Raw genomic sequence first — 21,214 nt, 5'->3', positions numbered from 1 at the left:
CCCAGAATCCTCCAGTGCCGTCCTGTATAATGTCCCAGCAGTCATCTCTCCGCTCATCACCCAGAATCCTCCAGTGCCCTCCTGTATAATGTCCCAGCAGTCACCTCTCCGCTCATCACCCAGAATCCTCCAGTGCTGTCCTGTATAATGTCCCAGCAGTCAGCTGTCCTCTCATCACCCAGAATCCTCCAGTGCCGTCCTGTATAATGTCCCAGCAGTCTCCTCTCCGCTCATCACCCAGAATCCCCTAGTGCCGTCCTGTATAATGTCCCAGCAGTCACCTCTCCGCTCATCACCCAGAATCCTCCAGTGCCCTCCTGTATAATGTCCCAGCAGTCACCTCTCCGCTAAGCAGCTCGATCATCTTGTTGCTGAGCTCCAGGATCTTCTTGTTCCTCTCATGTATCGGGGAGTGCGGGGGAGGCTCTGTGATGGGGCCCGGGCTCCGCCCTCCTGACTCCTGGAGATGGATGATGGGAGTCACACAGTTCCCCGGTGTCTTCCTCACTATTGTGTAATCCTGTGGAAGGAGAGAGACACTTAGGGAGAAGAATTCCTTCCCGACTCCAGATCTGACAATCAGAAGAAATCCCGGGATCAATAACCGTCTCCAGTAATCTGGGGCCATAACCGGGAACATTATTACACTCTGGACAGACATCCCGGCCTCTCTACAGCTCTTACAGGGAATCCCCATGACAACTCCTCCGGGCAGAGAGCTCCACAGAATCCCTGCTCTTACAGTAAAGAATCCTTCTCCTCCTATTCTGGATTTCCTCTTCCCGGTGTCGGACTCGTCACATCACACAATAAAGCTGATAGAAATGTAGAGGAGTTACCTCTCCGCTCAGCAGGGAGATGATCTCCAGGGCGCAGTGGAATAAACTCCTGTTGGTCTCATCCCTGTCCTCGTCCATCCTCGGGGGTCATTCAGGAGAAGGATGGATGAAAACTGGATCACATGGAGGGATCTCGTCCTGCCGGCGTCTTCATGATGAAGAAGATGGACAATATAATGTGAGATCCAGAACCGCAATTCTCTAGCTATATGGGTTGATAAAGGCATTGTGAGGCCAAACCGTACTAATTTTTTGGACTAATAAAGTAACCAAAAAGGAGGCTGTCTGCTGCTCTGGTTTCCGGTTTTCTGTCACTCATTCTGAAGTGAATATGACAATGTAACCTAAAAACTGATCACATCTACAAGACGTCACCGACAACGACCGATGGATCCTGTAACTAAGGCTCCGATCACATCTACAAGACGTCACCGACCACAACCAATGGATCCTGTAACTAAGGATCCAATCACATCTACAAGACGTCACCGACCACGACCAATGGATCCTGTAACTAAGGATCCAATCACATCTACAAGACGTCACCGACCACGACCAATGGATCCTGTAACTAAGGATCCAATCACATCTACAAGACGTCACCGACCACGACCAATGGATCCTGTAACTAAGGCTCCGATCACATCTACAAGACGACACCGACCACGACCGATGGATCCTGTAACTAAGGCTCCGATCACATCTACAAGACGTCACCGACCACGACCGATGGATCCTGTAACTAAGGCTCCGATCACATCTACAAGACGTCACCGACCACGACCGATGGATCCTGTAACTAAGGCTCCGATCACATCTACAAGGCGTCACCGACCACGACCGATGGATCCTGTAACTAAGGCTCCGATCACATCTACAAGACTTCACCGACCACGACCGATGGATCCTGTAACTAAGGCTCCGATCACATCTACAAGACGTCACCGACCACGACCGATGGATCCTGTAACTAAGGCTCCGATCACATCTACAAGACGTCACCGACCGCGACCGATGGATCCTGTAACTAAGGCTCCGATCACATCTACAAGACGTCACCGACCGCGACCGATGGATCCTGTCACTAAGGCTCCGATCACATCTACAAGACGACACCGACAACGACCGATGGATCCTGTAACTAAGGCTCCGATCACATCTACAAGACGTCACCGACCACGACCGATGGATCCTGTAACTAAGGCTCCGATCACATCTACAAGACGACACCGACCACGACCGATGGATCCTGTAACTAAGGCTCCGATCACATCTACAAGACGACACCGACCACGACCGATGGATCCTGTAACTAAGGCTCCGATCACATCTACAAGACGTCACCGACTACGACCGATGTATCCTGTAACTAAGGCTCCGATCACATCTACAAGACATCACCGACCACGACCGATGGATCCTGTAACTAAGGCTCCGATCACATCTACAAGACGTCACCGACCACGACCGATGGATCCTGTAACTGAGGCTCCGATCACATCTACAAGGCGTCACCGACCACGACCGATGGATCCTGTAACTAAGGCTCCGATCACATCTACAAGGCGTCACCGACCACGACCGATGGATCCTGTAACTAAGGCTCCGATCACATCTACAAGACGACACCGACCACGACCGATGGATCCTGTAACTAAGGCTCCGATCACATCTACAAGGCGTCACCGACCACGACCGATGGATCCTGTAACTAAGGCTCCGATCACATCTACAAGACGTCACCGACCACGACCGATGGATCCTGTAACTAAGGCTCCGATCACATCTACAAGACGTCACCGACCACGACCGATGGATCCTGTAACTAAGGCTCCGATCACATCTACAAGACGACACCGACCACGACCGATGGATCCTGTCACTAAGGCTCCGATCACATCTACAAGACGTCACCGACCACGACCGATGGATCCTGTAACTAAGGCTCCGATCACATCTACAAGACGTCACCAATCACGACCGATGGATCCTGTAACTGAGGCTCCGATCACATCTACAAGACGTCACCGACCACGACCGATGGATCCTGTAACTAAGGCTCCGATCACATCTACAAGACGTCACCGACCACGACCGATGGATCCTGTACCTAAGGCCCCGATCACATCTATAAGACGTCACCGACCACGACCGATGGATCCTGTAACTAAGGCTCCGATCACATCTACAAGACGTCACCGACCACGACCGATCGATCCTGTAACTAAGGCTCCGATCACATCTACAAGACATCACCGACCACGACCGATGGATCCTGTAACTAAGGCCCCGATCACATCTACAAGACGTCACCGACCACGACCGATGGATCCTGTAACTAAGGCTCCGATCACATCCACAAGACGTCACCGACCACGACCGATGGATCCTGTCACTAAGGCTCCGATCACATCTACAAGACGTCACCGACCACGACCGATGGATCCTGTCACTAAGGCTCCGATCACATCTACAAGACGTCACCGACCACGACCGATGGATCCTGTAACTGAGGCTCCGATCACATCTACAAGACGTCACCGATCACGACCGATGGATCCTGTAACTGAGGCTCCGATCACATCTACAAGACGTCACCGACCACGACCGATGGATCCTGTAACTAAGGCTCCGATCACATCTACAAGACGTCACCGACCACGACCGATGGATCCTGTCACTAAGGCTCCGATCACATCTACAAGACGTCACCGACCACGACCGATGGATCCTGTAACTAAGGCTCCGATCACATCTACAAGACGTCACCGACCACGACCGATGGATCCTGTAACTAAGGCTCCGATCACATCTACAAGACGTCACCGACCACGACCGATGGATCCTGTAACTAAGGCTCCGATCACATCTACAAGACGTCACCGACCACGACCGATGGATCCTGTCACTAAGGCTCCGATCACATCTACAAGACGTCACCGACCACGACCGATGGATCCTGTAACTGAGGCTCCGATCACATCTACAAGACGTCACCGACCACGACCGATGGATCCTGTAACTAAGGCTCCGATCACATCCACAAGACGTCACCGACCACGACCGATGGATCCTGTAACTAAGGCTCCGATCACATCCACAAGACGTCACCGACCACGACCGATGGATCCTGTAACTAAGGCTCCGATCACACCTACAAGACGTCACCGACCACGACCGATGGATCCTGTAACTAAGGCTCCGATCACACCTACAAGACGTCACCGACCACGACCGATGGATCCTGTAACTAAGGCTCCGATCACATCTACAAGACGACACCGACCACGACCGATGGATCCTGTAACTAAGGCTCCGATCACATCTACAAGACGTCACCGACCACGACCGATGGATCCTGTAACTAAGGCTCCGATCACATCTACAAGACGTCACCGACCACGACCGGTGGATCCTGTCACTAAGGCTCCGATCACATCTACAAGACGACACCGACCACGACCGATGGATCCTGTAACTAAGGCTCCGATCACATCTACAAGACGACACCGACCACGACCGATGGATCCTGTAACTAAGGCTCCGATCACATCTACAAGACTTCACCGACCACGACCGATGGATCCTGTAACTAAGGCTCCGATCACATCTACAAGACGTCACCGACCACGACCGATGGATCCTGTAACTAAGGCTCCGATCACATCTACAAGACGTCACCGACCGCGACCGATGGATCCTGTAACTAAGCCTCCGATCACATCTACAAGACGTCACCGACCGCGACCGATGGATCCTGTCACTAAGGCTCCGATCACATCTACAAGACGACACCGACAACGACCGATGGATCCTGTAACTAAGGCTCCGATCACATCTACAAGACGTCACCGACCACGACCGATGGATCCTGTAACTAAGGCTCCGATCACATCTACAAGACGACACCGACCACGACCGATGGATCCTGTAACTAAGGCTCCGATCACATCTACAAGACGACACCGACCACGACCGATGGATCCTGTAACTAAGGCTCCGATCACATCTACAAGACGTCACCGAGTACGACCGATGTATCCTGTAACTAAGGCTCCGATCACATCTACAAGACATCACCGACCACGACCGATGGATCCTGTAACTAAGGCTCCGATCACATCTACAAGACGTCACCGACCACGACCGATGGATCCTGTAACTGAGGCTCCGATCACATCTACAAGGCGTCACCGACCACGACCGATGGATCCTGTAACTAAGGCTCCGATCACATCTACAAGACGTCACCGACCACGACCGATGGATCCTGTCACTAAGGCTCCGATCACATCTACAAGACGACACCGACCACGACCGATGGATCCTGTCACTAAGGCTCCGATCACATCTACAAGACGTCACCGACCACGACCGATGGATCCTGTAACTAAGGCTCCGATCACATCTACAAGACGTCACCGACCACGACCGATGGATCCTGTAACTAAGGCTCCGATCACATCTACAAGACGTCACCGACCACGACCGATGGATCCTGTAACTAAGGCTCCGATCATATCTACAAGACGTCACCGACCACGACCGATGGATCCTGTAACTGAGGCTCCGATCACATCTACAAGACGTCACCGACCACGACCGATGGATCCTGTAACTAAGGCTCCGATCACATCCACAAGACGTCACCGACCACGACCGATGGATCCTGTAACTAAGGCTCCGATCACATCCACAAGACGTCACCGACCACGACCGATGGATCCTGTAACTAAGGCTCCGATCACACCTACAAGACGTCACCGACCACGACCGATGGATCGTGTAACTAAGGCTCCGATCACACCTACAAGACGTCACCGACCACGACCGATGGATCCTGTAACTAAGGCTCCGATCACATCTACAAGACGACACCGACCACGACCGATGGATCCTGTAACTAAGGCTTCGATCACATCTACAAGACGTCACCGACCACGACCGATGGATCCTGTAACTAAGGCTCCGATCACATCTACAAGACGACACCGACCACGACCGATGGATCCTGTAACTAAGGCTCCGATCACATCTACAAGACGACACCGACCACGACCGATGGATCCTGTAACTAAGGCTCCGATCACATCTACAAGACGTCACCGACCACGACCGATGTATCCTGTAACTAAGGCTCCGATCACATCTACAAGACATCACCGACCACGACCGATGGATCCTGTAACTAAGGCTCCGATCACATCTACAAGACGTCACCGACCACGACCGATGGATCCTGTAACTGAGGCTCCGATCACATCTACAAGGCGTCACCGACCACGACCGATGGATCCTGTAACTAAGGCTCCGATCACATCCACAAGACGTCACCGACCACGACCGATGGATCCTGTCACTAAGGCTCCGATCACATCTACAAGACGTCACCGACCACGACCGATGGATCCTGTAACTAAGGCTCCGATCACATCTACAAGACGTCACCGACCACGACCGATGGATCCTGTAACTAAGGCTCCGATCTCATCTACAAGACGTCACCGACCGCGACCGATGGATCCTGTAACTAAGGCTCCGATCACATCTACAAGACGTCACCGACCACGACCGATGGATCCTGTAACTAAGGATCCAATCACATCTACAAGACGTCACCGACCACGAGCAATGGATCCTGTAACTAAGGCTCCGATCACATCTACAAGACGACACCGACCACGACCGATGGATCCTGTAACTAAGGCTCCGATCACATCTACAAGACGTCACCGACCACGACCGATGGATCCTGTAACTAAGGCTCCGATCACATCTACAAGACGTCACCGACCACGACCGATGGATCCTGTAACTAAGGCTCCGATCACATCTACAAGGCGTCACCGACCACGACCGATGGATCCTGTAACTAAGGCTCCGATCACATCTACAAGACTTCACCGACCACGACCGATGGATCCTGTAACTAAGGCTCCGATCACATCTACAAGACGTCACCGACCACGACCGATGGATCCTGTAACTAAGGCTCCGATCACATCTACAAGACGTCACCGACCGCGACCGATGGATCCTGTAACTAAGGCTCCGATCACATCTACAAGACGTCACCGACCACGACCGATGGATCCTGTCACTAAGGCTCCGATCACATCTACAAGACGACACCGACCACGACCGATGGATCCTGTAACTAAGGCTCCGATCACATCTACAAGACGTCACCGACCACGACCGATGGATCCTGTAACTAAGGCTCCGATCACATCTACAAGACGACACCGACCACGACCGATGGATCCTGTAACTAAGGCTCCGATCACATCTACAAGACGACACCGACCACGACCGATGGATCCTGTAACTAAGGCTCCGATCACATCTACAAGACGTCACCGACCACGACCGATGTATCCTGTAACTAAGGCTCCGATCACATCTACAAGACATCACCGACCACGACCGATGGATCCTGTAACTAAGGCTCCGATCACATCTACAAGACGTCACCGACCACGACCGATGGATCCTGTAACTGAGGCTCCGATCACATCTACAAGGCGTCACCGACCACGACCGATGGATCCTGTAACTAAGGCTCCGATCACATCTACAAGGCGTCACCGACCACGACCGATGGATCCTGTAACTAAGGCTCCGATCACATCTACAAGACGACACCGACCACGACCGATGGATCCTGTCACTAAGGCTCCGATCACATCTACAAGACGTCACCGACCACGACCGATGGATCCTGTAACTAAGGCTCCGATCACATCTACAAGACGTCACCAATCACGACCGATGGATCCTGTAACTGAGGCTCCGATCACATCTACAAGACGTCACCGACCACGACCGATGGATCCTGTAACTAAGGCTCCGATCACATCTACAAGACGTCACCGACCACGACCGATGGATCCTGTACCTAAGGCCCCGATCACATCTATAAGACGTCACCGACCACGACCGATGGATCCTGTAACTAAGGCTCCGATTACATCTACAAGACGTCACCGACCACGACCGATGGATCCTGTCACTAAGGCTCCGATCACATCTACAAGACGTCACCGACCACGACCGATGGATCCTGTAACTGAGGCTCCGATCACATCTACAAGACGTCACCGATCACGACCGATGGATCCTGTAACTGAGGCTCCGATCACATCTACAAGACGTCACCGACCACGACCGATGGATCCTGTAACTAAGGCTCCGATCACATCTACAAGACGTCACCGACCACGACCGATGGATCCTGTCACTAAGGCTCCGATCACATCTACAAGACGTCACCGACCACGACCGATGGATCCTGTAACTAAGGCTCCGATCACATCTACAAGACGTCACCGACCACGACCGATGGATCCTGTAACTAAGGCTCCGATCACATCTACAAGACGTCACCGACCACGACCGATGGATCCTGTAACTAAGGCTCCGATCACATCTACAAGACGTCACCGACCACGACCGATGGATCCTGTCACTAAGGCTCCGATCACATCTACAAGACGTCACCGACCACGACCGATGGATCCTGTAACTGAGGCTCCGATCACATCTACAAGACGTCACCGACCACGACCGATGGATCCTGTAACTAAGGCTCCGATCACATCCACAAGACGTCACCGACCACGACCGATGGATCCTGTAACTAAGGCTCCGATCACATCCACAAGACGTCACCGACCACGACCGATGGATCCTGTAACTAAGGCTCCGATCACACCTACAAGACGTCACCGACCACGATCGATGGATCCTGTCACTAAGGCTCCGATCACATCTACAAGACGTCACCGACCACGACCGATGGATCCTGTAACTAAGGCTCCGATCACATCTACAAGACGACACCGACCACGACCGATGGATCCTGTAACTAAGGCTCCGATCACATCTACAAGACGACACCGACCACGACCGATGGATCCTGTAACTAAGGCTCCGATCACATCTACAAGACGACACCGATCACGACCGATGGATCCTGTAACTAAAGCTCCGATCACATCTACAAGACGACACCGACCACGACCGATGGATCCTGTAACTAAGGCTCCGATCACATCTACAAGACGTCACCGACCACGACCGATGGATCCTGTAACTGAGGCTCCGATCACATCTACAAGACGACACCGACCACGACCGATGGATCCTGTAACTAAGGCTCCGATCACATCTACAAGACGACACCGACCACGACCGATGGATCCTGTAAATGAGGCTCCGATCACATCTACAAGACGTCACCGACCACGACCGATGGATCCTGTAACTAAGGCTCCGATCACATCTACAAGACGTCACCGACCACGACCGATGGATCCTGTAACTAAGGCTCCGATCACATCTACAAGACGTCACCGACCACGACCGATGGATCCTGTAACTGAGGCTCCGATCACATCTACAAGACGTCACCGACCACGACCGATGGATCCTGTAACTAAGGCTCCGATCACATCTACAAGACGACACCGACCACGACCGATGGATCCTGTAACTGAGGCTCCGATCACATCTACAAGACGTCACCGACCACGACCGATGGATCCTGTAACTAAGGCTCCGATCACATCTACAAGAAGTCACCGACCACGACCGATGGATCCTGTAACTAAGGCTCCGATCACATCTACAAGACGTCACCGACCACGACCGATGGATCCTGTAACTGAGGCTCCGATCACATCTACAAGACGACACCGACCACGACCGATGGATCCTGTAACTAAGGCTCCGATCACATCTACAAGACGACACCGACCACGACCGATGGATCCTGTAACTGAGGCTCCGATCACATCTACAAGACGTCACCGACCACGACCGATGTATCCTGTCACTAAGGCTCCGATCACATCTACAAGACGTCACCGACCACGACCGATGGATCCTGTAACTAAGGCTCCGATCACATCTACAAGACGTCACCGACCACGACCGATGGATCCTGTAACTAAGGCTCCGATCACATCTACAAGACGTCACCGACCACGACCGATGGATCCTGTAACTAAGGCTCCGATCACATCTACAAGACGTCACCGACCACGACCGATGGATCCTGTAACTAAGGCCCCGATCACATCTACAAGACGTCACCGACCACGACCGATGGATCCTGTAACTGAGGCTCCGATCACATCTACAAGACGACAACGACCACGACCGATGGATCCTGTAACTAAGGCTCCGATCACATCTACAAGACGTCACCGACCACGACCGATGGATCCTGTAACTAAGGCTCCGATCACATCTACAAGACGTCACCGACCACGACAGATGGATCCTGTAACTGAGGCTCCGATCACATCTACAAGACGACAACGACCACGACCGATGGATCCTGTAACTAAGGCTCCGATCACATCTACAAGACGTCACCGACCACGACCGATGGATCCTGTAACTGAGGCTCCGATCACATCTACAAGGCGTCACCGACCACGACCGATGGATCCTGTAACTAAGGCTCCGATCACATCTACAAGACGTCACCGACCACGACCGATGGATCCTGTAACTGAGGCTCCGATCACATCTACAAGACGACAACGACCACGACCGATGGATCCTGTAACTAAGGCTCCGATCACATCTACAAGACGTCACCGACCACGACCGATGGATCCTGTAACTGAGGCTCCGATCACATCTACAAGACGTCACCGACCACGACCGATGGATCCTGTAACTGAGGCTCCGATCACATCTACAAGACGTCACCGACCACGACCGATGGATCCTGTAACTGAGGCTCCGATCACATCTACAAGACGTCACCGACCACGACCGATGGATCCTGTAACTAAGGCTCCGATCACATCTACAAGACGTCACCGACCACGACCGATGGATCCTGTAACTAAGGCTCCGATCACATCTACAAGACGTCACCGACCACGACCGATGGATCCTGTAACTAAGGCTCCGATCACATCTACAAGACGTCACCGACCACGACCGATGGATCCTGTAACTAAGGCTCCGATCACATCTACAAGACGTCACCGACCACGACCGATGGATCCTGTCACTAAGGCTCCGATCACATCTACAAGACGTCACCGACCACGACCGATGGATCCTGTCACTAAGGCTCCGATCACATCTACAAGACGTCACCGACCACGACCGATGGATCCTGTAACTAAGGCTCCGATCACATCTACAAGACGTCACCGACCACGACCGATGGATCCTGTAACTAAGGCTCCGATCACATCTACAAGACGTCACCGACCACGACCGATGGATCCTGTAACTAAGGCTCCGATCACATCTACAAGACGTCACCGACCACGACCGATGGATCCTGTAACTGAGGCTCCGATCACATCTACAAGACGTCACCGACCACGACCGATGGATCCTGTAACTAAGGCTCCGATCACATCTACAAGACGTCACCGACCACGACCGATGGATCCTGTAACTAAGGCTCCGATCACATCTACAAGACGTCACCGACCACGACCGATGGATCCTGTAACTGAGGCTCCGATCACATCTACAAGACGTCACCGACCACGACCGATGGATCCTGTCACTAAGGCTCCGATCACATCTACAAGACGTCACCGACCACGACCGATGGATCCTGTCACTAAGGCTCCGATCACATCTACAAGACGTCACCGACCACGACCGATGGATCCTGTAACTAAGGCTCCGATCACATCTACAAGACGTCACCGACCACGACCGATGGATCCTGTAACTAAGGCTCCGATCACATCTACAAGACGTCACCGACCACGACCGATGGATCCTGTAACTAAGGCTCCGATCACATCTACAAGACGTCACCGACCACGACCGATGGATCCTGTCACTAAGGCTCCGATCACATCTACAAGACGTCACCGACCACGACCGATGGATCCTGTAACTAAGGCTCCGATCACATCTACAAGACGTCACCGACCACGACCGATGGATCCTGTAACTAAGGCTCCGATCACATCTACAAGACGTCACCGACCACGACCGATGGATCCTGTAACTAAGGCTCCGATCACATCTACAAGACGTCACCGACCACGACCGATGGATCCTGTAACTAAGGCTCCGATCACATCTACAAGACGTCACCGACCACGACCGATGGATCCTGTAACTAAGGCTCCGATCACATCTACAAGACGTCACCGACCACGACCGATGGATCCTGTCACTAAGGCTCCGATCACATCTACAAGACGTCACCGACCACGACCGATGGATCCTGTAACTAAGGCTCCGATCACATCTACAAGACGTCACCGACCACGACCGATGGATCCTGTAACTAAGGCTCCGATCACATCTACAAGACGTCACCGACCACGACCGATGGATCCTGTAACTAAGGCTCCGATCACATCTACAAGACGTCACCGACCACGACCGATGGATCCTGTTACTAAGGCTCCGATCACATCTACAAGACGTCACCGACCACGACCGATGGATCCTGTCACTAAGGCTCCGATCACATCTACAAGACGTCACCGACCACGACCGATGGATCCTGTAACTAAGGCTCCGATCACATCTACAAGACGTCACCGACCACGACCGATGGATCCTGTAACTAAGGCTCCGATCACATCTACAAGACGTCACCGACCACGACCGATGGATCCTGTAACTGAGGCTCCGATCACATCTACAAGACGTCACCGACCACGACCGATGGATCCTGTAACTAAGGCTCCGATCACATCTACAAGACGTCACCGACCACGACCGATGGATCCTGTTACTAAGGCTCCGATCACATCTACAAGACGTCACCGACCACGACCGATGGATCCTGTCACTAAGGCTCCGATCACATCTACAAGACGTCACCGACCACGACCGATGGATCCTGTAACTAAGGCTCCGATCACATCTACAAGACGTCACCGACCACGACCGATGGATCCTGTAACTAAGGCTCCGATCACATCTACAAGACGTCACCGACCACGACCGATGGATCCTGTAACTAAGGCTCCGATCTCATCTACAAGACGTCACCGACCGCGACCGATGGATCCTGTAACTAAGGCTCCGATCACATCTACAAGACGTCACCGACCACGACCGATGGATCCTGTAACTAAGGATCCAATCACATCTACAAGACGTCACCGACCACGAGCAATGGATCCTGTAACTAAGGCTCCGATCACATCTACAAGACGACACCGACCACGACCGATGGATCCTGTAACTAAGGCTCCGATCACATCTACAAGACGTCACCGACCACGACCGATGGATCCTGTAACTAAGGCTCCGATCACATCTACAAGACGTCACCGACCACGACCGATGGATCCTGTAACTAAGGCTCCGATCACATCTACAAGGCGTCACCGACCACGACCGATGGATCCTGTAACTAAGGCTCCGATCACATCTACAAGACTTCACCGACCACGACCGATGGATCCTGTAACTAAGGCTCCGATCACATCTACAAGACGTCACCGACCACGACCGATGGATCCTGTAACTAAGGCTCCGATCACATCTACAAGACGTCACCGACCGCGACCGATGGATCCTGTAACTAAGGCTCCGATCACATCTACAAGACGTCACCGACCACGACCGATGGATCCTGTCACTAAGGCTCCGATCACATCTACAAGACGACACCGACCACGACCGATGGATCCTGTAACTAAGGCTCCGATCACATCTACAAGACGTCACCGACCACGACCGATGGATCCTGTAACTAAGGCTCCGATCACATCTACAAGACGACACCGACCACGACCGATGGATCCTGTAACTAAGGCTCCGATCACATCTACAAGACGACACCGACCACGACCGATGGATCCTGTAACTAAGGCTCCGATCACATCTACAAGACGTCACCGACCACGACCGATGTATCCTGTAACTAAGGCTCCGATCACATCTACAAGACATCACCGACCACGACCGATGGATCCTGTAACTAAGGCTCCGATCACATCTACAAGACGTCACCGACCACGACCGATGGATCCTGTAACTGAGGCTCCGATCACATCTACAAGGCGTCACCGACCACGACCGATGGATCCTGTAACTAAGGCTCCGATCACATCTACAAGGCGTCACCGACCACGACCGATGGATCCTGTAACTAAGGCTCCGATCACATCTACAAGACGACACCGACCACGACCGATGGATCCTGTCACTAAGGCTCCGATCACATCTACAAGACGTCACCGACCACGACCGATGGATCCTGTAACTAAGGCTCCGATCACATCTACAAGACGTCACCAATCACGACCGATGGATCCTGTAACTGAGGCTCCGATCACATCTACAAGACGTCACCGACCACGACCGATGGATCCTGTAACTAAGGCTCCGATCACATCTACAAGACGTCACCGACCACGACCGATGGATCCTGTACCTAAGGCCCCGATCACATCTATAAGACGTCACCGACCACGACCGATGGATCCTGTAACTAAGGCTCCGATTACATCTACAAGACGTCACCGACCACGACCGATGGATCCTGTCACTAAGGCTCCGATCACATCTACAAGACGTCACCGACCACGACCGATGGATCCTGTAACTGAGGCTCCGATCACATCTACAAGACGTCACCGATCACGACCGATGGATCCTGTAACTGAGGCTCCGATCACATCTACAAGACGTCACCGACCACGACCGATGGATCCTGTAACTAAGGCTCCGATCACATCTACAAGACGTCACCGACCACGACCGATGGATCCTGTCACTAAGGCTCCGATCACATCTACAAGACGTCACCGACCACGACCGATGGATCCTGTAACTAAGGCTCCGATCACATCTACAAGACGTCACCGACCACGACCGATGGATCCTGTAACTAAGGCTCCGATCACATCTACAAGACGTCACCGACCACGACCGATGGATCCTGTAACTAAGGCTCCGATCACATCTACAAGACGTCACCGACCACGACCGATGGATCCTGTCACTAAGGCTCCGATCACATCTACAAGACGTCACCGACCACGACCGATGGATCCTGTAACTGAGGCTCCGATCACATCTACAAGACGTCACCGACCACGACCGATGGATCCTGTAACTAAGGCTCCGATCACATCCACAAGACGTCACCGACCACGACCGATGGATCCTGTAACTAAGGCTCCGATCACATCCACAAGACGTCACCGACCACGACCGATGGATCCTGTAACTAAGGCTCCGATCACACCTACAAGACGTCACCGACCACGATCGATGGATCCTGTCACTAAGGCTCCGATCACATCTACAAGACGTCACCGACCACGACCGATGGATCCTGTAACTAAGGCTCCGATCACATCTACAAGACGACACCGACCACGACCGATGGATCCTGTAACTAAGGCTCCGATCACATCTACAAGACGACACCGACCACGACCGATGGATCCTGTAACTAAGGCTCCGATCACATCTACAAGACGACACCGATCACGACCGATGGATCCTGTAACTAAAGCTCCGATCACATCTACAAGACGACACCGACCACGACCGATGGATCCTGTAACTAAGGCTCCGATCACATCTACAAGACGTCACCGACCACGACCGATGGATCCTGTAACTGAGGCTCCGATCACATCTACAAGACGACACCGACCACGACCGATGGATCCTGTAACTAAGGCTCCGATCACATCTACAAGACGACACCGACCACGACCGATGGATCCTGTAAATGAGGCTCCGATCACATCTACAAGACGTCACCGACCACGACCGATGGATCCTGTAACTAAGGCTCCGATCACATCTACAAGACGTCACCGACCACGACCGATGGATCCTGTAACTAAGGCTCCGATCACATCTACAAGACGTCACCGACCACGACCGATGGATCCTGTAACTGAGGCTCCGATCACATCTACAAGACGTCACCGACCACGACCGATGGATCCTGTAACTAAGGCTCCGATCACATCTACAAGACGACACCGACCACGACCGATGGATCCTGTAACTGAGGCTCCGATCACATCTACAAGACGTCACCGACCACGACCGATGGATCCTGTAACTAAGGCTCCGATCACATCTACAAGAAGTCACCGACCACGACCGATGGATCCTGTAACTAAGGCTCCGATCACATCTACAAGACGTCACCGACCACGACCGATGGATCCTGTAACTGAGGCTCCGATCACATCTACAAGACGACACCGACCACGACCGATGGATCCTGTAACTAAGGCTCCGATCACATCTACAAGACGACACCGACCACGACCGATGGATCCTGTAACTGAGGCTCCGATCACATCTACAAGACGTCACCGACCACGACCGATGTATCCTGTCACTAAGGCTCCGATCACATCTACAAGACGTCACCGACCACGACCGATGGATCCTGTAACTAAGGCTCCGATCACATCTACAAGACGTCACCGACCACGACCGATGGATCCTGTAACTAAGGCTCCGATCACATCTACAAGACGTCACCGACCACGACCGATGGATCCTGTAACTAAGGCTCCGATCACATCTACAAGACGTCACCGACCACGACCGATGGATCCTGTAACTAAGGCCCCGATCACATCTACAAGACGTCACCGACCACGACCGATGGATCCTGTAACTGAGGCTCCGATCACATCTACAAGACGACAACGACCACGACCGATGGATCCTGTAACTAAGGCTCCGATCACATCTACAAGACGTCACCGACCACGACCGATGGATCCTGTAACTAAGGCTCCGATCACATCTACAAGACGTCACCGACCACGACAGATGGATCCTGTAACTGAGGCTCCGATCACATCTACAAGACGACAACGACCACGACCGATGGATCCTGTAACTAAGGCTCCGATCACATCTACAAGACGTCACCGACCACGACCGATGGATCCTGTAACTGAGGCTCCGATCACATCTACAAGGCGTCACCGACCACGACCGATGGATCCTGTAACTAAGGCTCCGATCACATCTACAAGACGTCACCGACCACGACCGATGGATCCTGTAACTGAGGCTCCGATCACATCTACAAGACGACAACGACCACGACCGATGGATCCTGTAACTAAGGCTCCGATCACATCTACAAGACGTCACCGACCACGACCGATGGATCCTGTAACTGAGGCTCCGATCACATCTACAAGACGTCACCGACCACGACCGATGGATCCTGTAACTGAGGCTCCGATCACATCTACAAGACGTCACCGACCACGACCGATGGATCCTGTAACTGAGGCTCCGATCACATCTACAAGACGTCACCGACCACGACCGATGGATCCTGTAACTAAGGCTCCGATCACATCTACAAGACGTCACCGACCACGACCGATGGATCCTGTAACTAAGGCTCCGATCACATCTACAAGACGTCACCGACCACGACCGATGGATCCTGTAACTAAGGCTCCGATCACATCTACAAGACGTCACCGACCACGACCGATGGATCCTGTAACTAAGGCTCCGATCACATCTACAAGACGTCACCGACCACGACCGATGGATCCTGTCACTAAGGCTCCGATCACATCTACAAGACGTCACCGACCACGACCGATGGATCCTGTCACTAAGGCTCCGATCACATCTACAAGACGTCACCGACCACGACCGATGGATCCTGTAACTAAGGCTCCGATCACATCTACAAGACGTCACCGACCACGACCGATGGATCCTGTAACTAAGGCTCCGATCACATCTACAAGACGTCACCGACCACGACCGATGGATCCTGTAACTAAGGCTCCGATCACATCTACAAGACGTCACCGACCACGACCGATGGATCCTGTAACTGAGGCTCCGATCACATCTACAAGACGTCACCGACCACGACCGATGGATCCTGTAACTAAGGCTCCGATCACATCTACAAGACGTCACCGACCACGACCGATGGATCCTGTAACTAAGGCTCCGATCACATCTACAAGACGTCACCGACCACGACCGATGGATCCTGTAACTGAGGCTCCGATCACATCTACAAGACGTCACCGACCACGACCGATGGATCCTGTCACTAAGGCTCCGATCACATCTACAAGACGTCACCGACCACGACCGATGGATCCTGTCACTAAGGCTCCGATCACATCTACAAGACGTCACCGACCACGACCGATGGATCCTGTAACTAAGGCTCCGATCACATCTACAAGACGTCACCGACCACGACCGATGGATCCTGTAACTAAGGCTCCGATCACATCTACAAGACGTCACCGACCACGACCGATGGATCCTGTAACTAAGGCTCCGATCACATCTACAAGACGTCACCGACCACGACCGATGGATCCTGTCACTAAGGCTCCGATCACATCTACAAGACGTCACCGACCACGACCGATGGATCCTGTAACTAAGGCTCCGATCACATCTACAAGACGTCACCGACCACGACCGATGGATCCTGTAACTAAGGCTCCGATCACATCTACAAGACGTCACCGACCACGACCGATGGATCCTGTAACTAAGGCTCCGATCACATCTACAAGACGTCACCGACCACGACCGATGGATCCTGTAACTAAGGCTCCGATCACATCTACAAGACGTCACCGACCACGACCGATGGATCCTGTAACTAAGGCTCCGATCACATCTACAAGACGTCACCGACCACGACCGATGGATCCTGTCACTAAGGCTCCGATCACATCTACAAGACGTCACCGACCACGACCGATGGATCCTGTAACTAAGGCTCCGATCACATCTACAAGACGTCACCGACCACGACCGATGGATCCTGTAACTAAGGCTCCGATCACATCTACAAGACGTCACCGACCACGACCGATGGATCCTGTAACTAAGGCTCCGATCACATCTACAAGACGTCACCGACCACGACCGATGGATCCTGTTACTAAGGCTCCGATCACATCTACAAGACGTCACCGACCACGACCGATGGATCCTGTCACTAAGGCTCCGATCACATCTACAAGACGTCACCGACCACGACCGATGGATCCTGTAACTAAGGCTCCGATCACATCTACAAGACGTCACCGACCACGACCGATGGATCCTGTAACTAAGGCTCCGATCACATCTACAAGACGTCACCGACCACGACCGATGGATCCTGTAACTGAGGCTCCGATCACATCTACAAGACGTCACCGACCACGACCGATGGATCCTGTAACTAAGGCTCCGATCACATCTACAAGACGTCACCGACCACGACCGATGGATCCTGTCACTAAGGCTCCGATCACATCTACAAGACGTCACCGACCACGACCGATGGATCCTGTAACTAAGGCTCCGATCACATCTACAAGACGTCACCGACCACGACCGATGGATCCTGTAACTAAGGCTCCGATCACATCTACAAGACGTCACCGACCACGACCGATGGATCCTGTAACTAAGGCTCCGATCACATCTACAAGACGTCACCGACCACGACCGATGGATCCTGTCACTAAGGCTCCGATCACATCTACAAGACGTCACCGACCACGACCGATGGATCCTGTAACTAAGGCTCCGATCACATCTACAAGACGTCACCGACCACGACCGATGGATCCTGTAACTGAGGCTCCGATCACATCTACAAGACGTCACCGACCACGACCGATGGATCCTGTAACTAAGGCTCCGATCACATCTACAAGACGTCACCGACCACGACCGATGGATCCTGTCACTAAGGCTCCGATCACATTTACAAGACGTCACCGACCACGACCGATGGATCCTGTAACTAAGGCTCCGATCACATCTACAAGACGTCACCGACCACGACCGATGGATCCTGTAACTAAGGCTCCGATCACATCTACAAGACGTCACCGACCACGACCGATGGATCCTGTAACTAAGGCTCCGATCACATCTACAAGACGTCACCGACCACGACCGATGGATCCTGTAACTGAGGCTCCGATCACATCTACAAGACGTCACCGACCACGACCGATGGATCCTGTAACTAAGGCTCCGATCACATCTACAAGACGTCACCGACCACGACCGATGGATCCTGTCACTAAGGCTCCGATCACATCTACAAGACGTCACCGACCACGACCGATGGATCCTGTAACTAAGGCTCCGATCACATCTACAAGACGTCACCGACCACGACCGATGGATCCTGTCACTAAGGCTCCGATCACATCTACAAGACGTCACCGACCACGACCGATGGATCCTGTAACTAAGGCTCCGATCACATCTACAAGACGACACCGACCACGACCGATGGATCCTGTAACTAAGGCTCCGATCACATCTACAAGACGTCACCGACCACGACCGATGGATCCTGTAACTAAGGCTCCGATCACATCTACAACACGTCACCGACCACGACCGATGGATCCTGTAACTAAGGCTCCGATCACACCTACAAGACGTCACCGACCACGACCGATGGATCCTGTAACTAAGGCTCCGATCACATCTACAAGACGTCACCGACCACGACCGATGGATCCTGTAACTAAGGCTCCGATCACATCTACAACACGTCACCGACCACGACCGATGGATCCTGTAACTAAGGCTCCGATCACACCTACAAGACGTCACCGACCACGACCGATGGATCCTGTTACTAAGGCTCCGATCACATCTACAAGACGTCAGTGATGACGGATCCTGTCCCGCGGTCTCTGGCTCCTCACCTCGGTGCTGCCGTCGCTCAGGTGCTGGTACACGCTCAGTACTGTGCTGGCTCCCGCAGTTCTCTGTAGATTAGTTGATATTTAGGAGATGATGAGATTTTCTCTTTTCCAAGACTAATCTGTAGCGGTGGATGATGTGAAGGACCTGCGGTGACGTCACGGTCATGTGATCTGGGGGCGGAGCTCAGCAGCCTTGTGGGATGATGGACCTGTGGTGACGTCACGATCATGTGATCAGGGGCGGGGCTCAGTGGTGTAATGGGTTAAGGACCTGTGGTGACGTCACGATCATGTGATTAGGGGCGGGGCTCAGTGGTGTAATGGGTTAAGGACCTGCGGTGACGTCACGGTCATGTGATCTGGGGGCGGAGCTCAGCAGCCTTGTGGGATGATGGACCTATGATCATGTGATTAGGGGCGGGGCTCAGTGGTGTAATGGGTTAAGGACCTGTGGTGACGTCACGGTCATGTGATCAGGGGCGGGGCTCAGTGGTGTGGCGGGCTGTGTTGCTGCTGAGTTGGATCAGTGCCATGATGAGGGACTGTTACCCCCTGGTGAATTTGGGGAGGAGACATGAGGCCTCGCTGTGAGGTTGGTGTCTCCCCCGTTTCTCTGTGTGGGGTACCAGCCCGTGTTCTCACACTTTTGGGTCTGTCCCTCGTCCCTTATATTCCTTTCTCTATTATTGGCTCCTC

The 21,214-nt window shown here is 53.0% G+C and overlaps 1 protein-coding gene across 2 annotated transcripts in view; it reads right to left on the bottom strand.

Annotated features, from left to right (window-relative positions):
• The window catches only part of LOC141054901 (uncharacterized), a 95,043-nt gene extending 74,335 nt beyond the window's left edge, over positions 1–20,708 (bottom strand). The window contains exons 1-3 of one of the 2 annotated variants that reach the window (XM_073551799.1): positions 20,519–20,708; positions 840–987; positions 341–520 (exon numbers count right to left, since the gene is read on the bottom strand). In XM_073551799.1, coding sequence (XP_073407900.1) covers positions 341–520; positions 840–917 — 258 coding nt within the window. In that variant the 5' untranslated portion in view covers positions 918–987; positions 20,519–20,708. The remainder of the gene's footprint in view (positions 1–340; positions 521–839; positions 988–20,518) is intronic. The other variant, XM_073551800.1, reaches the window with a different exon arrangement.
• Positions 20,709–21,214: the final 506 nt, after the last annotated feature.

The sequence above is a fragment of the Dendrobates tinctorius genome, unplaced genomic scaffold (genome assembly GCF_039654945.1).
Source record: "Dendrobates tinctorius isolate UK_male_01 unplaced genomic scaffold, ASM3965494v1 ptg000180l, whole genome shotgun sequence".
In the NCBI taxonomy this organism is placed as follows: Eukaryota; Metazoa; Chordata; class Amphibia; order Anura; family Dendrobatidae; genus Dendrobates; species Dendrobates tinctorius.
This window is presented reverse-complemented; position numbering and strand designations above follow the sequence as displayed.